Consider the following 6,005-nt stretch of genomic DNA (forward strand, 5'->3'; position numbering starts at 1 on the left):
CTTCCCCAAAAACATGCCATGAAAAAGCCACTTGTAGAGCATCTGCAATCGTTCTGGTTCTCCACTGATTTATTGAGGTTTTTTATTTGATCTGTCCGCATGTGTATGTGGTATGAGATCAATACCCGTTACTCCTCTCAGCCACCACCAGTCTGGACTTAACTGAAGACACATTTCGCATCATCCGTCCTTTTCTCGTCATTTCAGTTGCAAGATTTGTCTTCAGCATACGTTCGCCTGTCACAGAAGCAGATATAGTTTCTTAGTGTCTTACGGCTTCTCCTTGCCTCATCCGTGGGTGCTGCAAATACGCCTCTCACTCTCATCTTCTGCCTGTGTTGCAGGCACCATGGTGCTTTATGTGTTTGCGTGGCAATATAACTCACTGAGTTGTAACCTCGGGCTCTGTGTGGGCCGTATCAACGCAGAATGCCACAGTGACACCACAGAGAGATGCTTGTTGTCCTCCACCAGGACACAGCTGACAGAATTATACCCCATGGAGTACTCGGTCTTTGTCTGTCTGATGGATGAGCCAGGGCTGCAGGACAAACTGTTTTAAGGGAATTTCCAAATCAGTGGCTGCTCTGTTAAAAAACAAAATGTGGGGGGGGGGGGGACATGAAGGAATTTGAATAATAGCAGCAAATGTCCTTCTGTTTCTAGTAAATTTCTGTTGCCTCACTGTGTGGGAAGATTTGTTCGATGCGTTATTTATGGTACAATGGTTCGATGGTACAAGGCCAGTGAAGGGACACTAGACAATCAGCTGTAATTCACAGGGAGGGACCAGAGCAGATGAAAACTAAAATGATCTTCTCTTAATTTCCCACAGCCATGATCATCCTTAATGATTCATACTATAATCTGCAAGAAAGCAATTATGGACAGAAATGTCTTGAAAAGAGGGAACTTCTTTGCAGTGTTTAACGGCAGCAGAATTATCCCCAGTGCCTCCTCATCCCGCTCTCAAGGTAACAGGCAGAACTAAAGAGAGGGTGTCAACAGAGGGGAGACATGACACTAAACGAAGCAACAGTGGAGGGAGACACATTGTGGACATGATGAGGAGAATGACATAGAGGGGGGAAAAAGAGGACAGATTGTGGAAGAGATTGGGGTCGCTGTGAGGAGGGGTGGAGGCTTTGTATATCTGAGAGGCTGGAGGCGCATTTGAATTCAGGCTGTGTCTCCTGCGCTAGCCGAATGTTACCTGCTCTAGCATGGCAACAGAGAGAGAGGGAGAGCGGTGAGCTTCAGCTGCAGCCTCCACACACACACACACACACACACACACACAACAGGAGTGCAAAGAGTGATTCAGGTAAGCAGGAGCGCTCCTGATGAGAGAAGACCCCTGAGAGAGGAAAGCAGCGTGGTGGAGTGAGAGATACTGGAGGAGGAGCTATAGAGCTGCGATTTTCTTTTCTTTTTTGAGGAGCTAAAGGGGAATCGCACAGAAACTGAAAATCTGGACTCCCCCGGTGGACTTACTGCACAAAGAAGGGATGGACAGGGATACAGGCAAGACGGATGTGGAGTGATGCGAGGGCTCTGATTGGACACATCTGACAGACTACAGAGCACTGAGAGAGAGAAGAAAATGACATTTAGTTTTTGGAGCAAGACTATCCGGGGGGGCTTAAGCCAGGGAAGGCTTTAAGGGAGGTTTATCGACAGGGTGAGTCGGGACAGAGAGAGGGGTGAGGTGTGGTAGTGGGAGGGTAAATAAAAACAGGATGACAGATGAGCCACCAGTCCTTCTGACATGAGGTGAGCACACACACACACACACACACACACACACACACACACACACACACACACACACACACACACAAGAAGACACACAAACCTCGCACGCACACTTCTCTGCAGAACAGACAGGTCCACGGGACAGAGCACAGGACTTAAGATGCTGTGAGACGTCTGCCGTTCGGATCACCTGAACCCACCTGAGGACATAACTTATGAGAGGGATCAGCCGCTGAAGCCCCAGGTGATCCTCCCCTGAGAGAACCTGTGGACACAAGTGAGACTTTCTCTTTTTTTGCCAGAAGCCCCTGAAGAGGTGGCGATCAGGTGGATCACCTGTGCCATGAGGATCCTGTGTGTTAGCCTGGCCTGAGACAACCTGCCCCGGAGGCTCCATCAGCCCCCCCTCCTCTCCCCTACAGCTGGATGTCTTGATGTATTGCTGTGGGCTGGGACACTGGCGGAGAGTGCAGTCCACCTATGTAAGTGACCATCGCAGCATGTTTTTGATCCAATAGCAACAGTGGAGTCTTGTGGCAGAGAGGTCGGGGTGATACATCTGTACATCTGTGTAGTCACTGGTCACTTCCACAAACAACGCTGATGATTCATTCACATTTATAGCATCTTCTGCATCTGCAGTCTGTAAGCACAAAAAACACACAAGCAGCTGCGAGTGTGACTCTTACAACCTGTTATTCGCTCACTTCTCAGTGACGGCCTTTGTGAGTTTTTTAGCCCGGCTGCAGTTCATGAGGACAGACGGTGTCATCGTCATTGATCCCAGTACGAGACTTCATGAAAATATTACAGAGGAGCCAACAACCTGTGTGTCACGGTTTCACCTCTCAAAGATGAGCTGATTTTTAATACATGACAGCAGCTTAGAAGAGCTGTCCTGGCTGAGCTGTCTGGAGGGTCCGAGGAGTGAGGGTGGACAGACAGGTGCAGTTATCGCATTACAGGCCAGTTTTTACTGTCCTCTCAATGACAGAGAGGACATCCACTCCTCTCCTCCACTTGTTTCTCCTTATTTCTTCTTTTCTTTCCTCTTCCTTTCCCTCCTCTCCTCTCTGTCCGTTTGATGCTTCATTACAGTCCCTGTTGCTTTTCCCGTCGTGTGTCTACACAACCTCTGTTAAGTCCTGTTGCAGCTGATACTATGGAGCCTCAGAGCTGTGCATTGTGTGATGGCGCTGGCTGCACAGGACCTTATTGCAGCCACATTCCTGAATGGAATAGGCTTACTGTCAGCCCCAAACACTCAATAGGCTGTCAGCGCAAAGCCTCACAGATTACCACATGCTGTTCGGCTGCGTGCAATGTGTGCCCACCTCAGTACCAAGCCAGGAAAGAAACTCACAGAATCAAAAAAGCTGCTCACGGCTAAAAGCATGTGACACATCAAGAAGTCAGTTTAGCACGAGTGCAAACCCTGAACCGAGGAAATGCATTTAAATATAAAGAAAAAAAGGCTAAATCTACAAAACGTGTTGTTTGGATGCACTCGGGCTTGAGAAAATCTTGAGGAATGGTTAACGTGCTTCTGCCTAATGTGGTGCGAGTACATTGCTCATCCCTTATTTCTACTCCATTTGCTGACCTTCAGTCGTCAATGATGTTAAAAAAAGATCAACGCAAGTCACAACTTGGTTTATGACAGTGATTCCTCAAAAAAACTTACTAGATCGGAAAATAAGAAAATAAACATATCTTAATTCACAGTTTGTTTATTTTGTCAGACTTTTCTTTTATCTTTGATTTTTTTATAATAGAATATTGGATAGTTATCTTTCATCGTGCTTTTTATAACAATAACACAACTTTCAACTTTTCTAGCATAAATAACCTGCCATTTTTAATTCAAAATAATTGTTTTAGAAACATTCCTCTAGGTGTGGCCTTTGCTGGCAGCGAACAGAGCTGGATAAAGTGCTGCCTGGCTCTAAGACATGTTCCTGTTCTCTGCTTTAGTTGCTGCCGTTCTCATAATGTCAGTGTCAAGCTTGTCATTGTTCTGTTTGGTGTCCTGTACGTCTTATTTTTACGCTGGATTTTTAAAATGATCCAACAGGGGAAAAGCAGCCCAGTGTTGCCAACACTTTTACAATGAAGTTAGATAGCTGCGCTGGCTTTGAAAGCCGTTTAATCTAGCGAGAAAGTCGCCACTCCCCCAAAATGATTATTATGAACGTAAACAACAAACATGGCTCATGTTAGTACTTAGGAAATATGGGGAGAGAGACAGGAAGTATGAGATGCAACACATCAGATCGATTTAGAAAGAATTGGAAACAAGCCATCGTTAGGAAACCATTGCTTTAATGTACATTTCTGTCACAGCTGTATGGATTCAGCTGCTGCGTAAGTCCGTTTGATGAGGTTTGTAAAGTTTGTTGATAATCACTTTATGTGGCTGTTGGGAGAGGCTTTAAAATGTGAACGGACAGATAACAGAAGTGATTTTCAGGAGTGACAGTGAGTTTGTCTTGTTTACTTCTGTAGCCGAATTTTTAAAATCTGATTACTGAAATGTAAATTCAATTGTTCTCAGATGTACAAAGTGTTAAATCTGAATTGGAGAAGATACATGTGGAGACACTGGTTTTGGGTACCACCTTTCATTTCATGTGCCGGATGCAGCGTCTCTTGAATGTTTCTGACTGCAGAGGTAGTTGTGATTCCTCTCCTCCAAACTTCTGTCCAGGTGAATCTATACGAGCCGCAGATCCATAGAGCGCTAAGGTGGACATTGATTATAAAGCTGAATCAAAATCCTGTGGATTTGGTAAACACGCTGCAAGCTATGGTCGGTATTGACTTGTTTCCACACTCGACACTCACACTGCTATTTTCTACTTCACCGGAGACGAGTATCTGTGTAGGACCAAAAAAGCTCTTCAGGGCTGCTCAGTCTCACCTATTTAAATATGTATTTATGTATTCCTAGAAATGCAGTTTAGAGAAGCAAAATGTATTGATATTGAATGTGTCGCATGTCCAAATTGCACTGCACTGCACTCAACGGTTCTCAAGATAAACAAAGTTCATCCCCACAGGCGGACAGAGATTTCTTGCTTTATACTTAAATGGACTGTTTTCTAACTTTGGAGAGACGGGCGATCTGTTTCCACCCGCTTGCAATTATGTTACACTAAGCTGATCACCTCTTGTCTGCTGTACTTTAAGTACAGACATAAGATTGCTACAGTATCGGTGATGTCACTCTAGTAAAGAGAGGCACTGACTCATTTCCCAAAATGTTTAACTACTCCTTTAAAAACACATCTTTTCTGCCATTTGCAATCGCTTAGAGTGCAGTATATTCAGGACTTTGTGACTCCAGAGCTCCAAAGTCTTAAAACTGAGTTTGTGATTTAGAGATATTCATCTGTTATTCTCTCAGTCCATCTCTTCCTCTCTCTGACCGATCACTGTCATGGATTACAATCAAGAGTATTCAAAATTACAAATGTGCTTTTCTATCTGTGTGGGAACGTTGTGGAGAAATATTATATACTACACACTGGCCCTCTCCAGTCGTCTGTCCTCCATCCTCACTCACTCTCTCACCATCCTGATATACTCTCTGTCCCTCCATCTCCCCGACTCTGCTCTCCTCTCTCACATCTATCGCCATATTCATCCCACCCTTCCTTTCCACTTCTCTTTTTCCATCCATCGCTTCTCAATCTCTCCTCTCCCAGATGTTGGGAGGGCAGGATTGGCCGTTTGCTGGTCCCAGCCTCCGGCATCACGGAGGAGGGGCATCAGCCAGATGTTTGGTTGCATATTCATACAGGGTTTATGAATCTGAAGAGAGCAGACGGCCTCTGAGAAGGAGCAGGAAGAGTTGGATTCAGGTGAAAAACTGAAGGAACTTTTCTGCATGTTCTATTTCTGCCTCTGACGGGCACTTCTGGAGCTATCCTATCTTTGTTTCTTCCTCTCACTCCCACTCCTCCTCCTCCTCCTCCTCCTCCTCCTCCGCCTCCTCCTCCTCCTTGAGTCAGTTTTGGATCATGTTTAGCCGGGTGTGATTGGAGGGCGACGCTCCAGGCAGATGTAAATCTGGTGAGTGTTGTTGGCACAGGGGGCGAAAGCAGTGGAGGACGTCAAATGAAAAGCCCGTCTCCGAGCGAGCTGCTGAAGGTGGACTTGGATCTGTGTGTGTGTGTGTGTGTGTGTGTGTGTGTGTGTGTATGTGTGTGTGTGTGTGTGTGTGTGTGTGTGTGTGTGTGTGTGTGTGT

At 45.7% G+C, this 6,005-nt stretch overlaps 1 protein-coding gene across 3 annotated transcripts in view; it reads left to right on the forward strand.

Moving 5' to 3' along the window:
* The first annotated feature begins 1,184 nt into the window (after window positions 1-1,184).
* cacnb2b (calcium channel, voltage-dependent, beta 2b) overlaps window positions 1,185-6,005 on the forward strand; it is a 32,031-nt gene continuing 27,210 nt past the window's right edge. Inside the window, exons 1-2 of one of the 3 annotated variants that reach the window (XM_031865014.1) lie at window positions 1,185-1,773; window positions 2,058-2,237. In XM_031865014.1, the coding sequence (XP_031720874.1) occupies window positions 2,190-2,237 (48 nt within the window). In that variant the 5' untranslated portion in view covers window positions 1,185-1,773; window positions 2,058-2,189. Of the gene's footprint in view, window positions 2,238-6,005 lie in introns of all 3 variants that reach the window. The other 2 variants (XM_031865016.1, XM_031865017.1) reach the window with 2 other exon arrangements.

This window comes from Anarrhichthys ocellatus, unplaced genomic scaffold (assembly GCF_004355925.1).
Source record: "Anarrhichthys ocellatus isolate YVR2014 unplaced genomic scaffold, GSC_Weel_1.0 scaffold32, whole genome shotgun sequence".
NCBI classification, from domain to species: Eukaryota; Metazoa; Chordata; class Actinopteri; order Perciformes; family Anarhichadidae; genus Anarrhichthys; species Anarrhichthys ocellatus.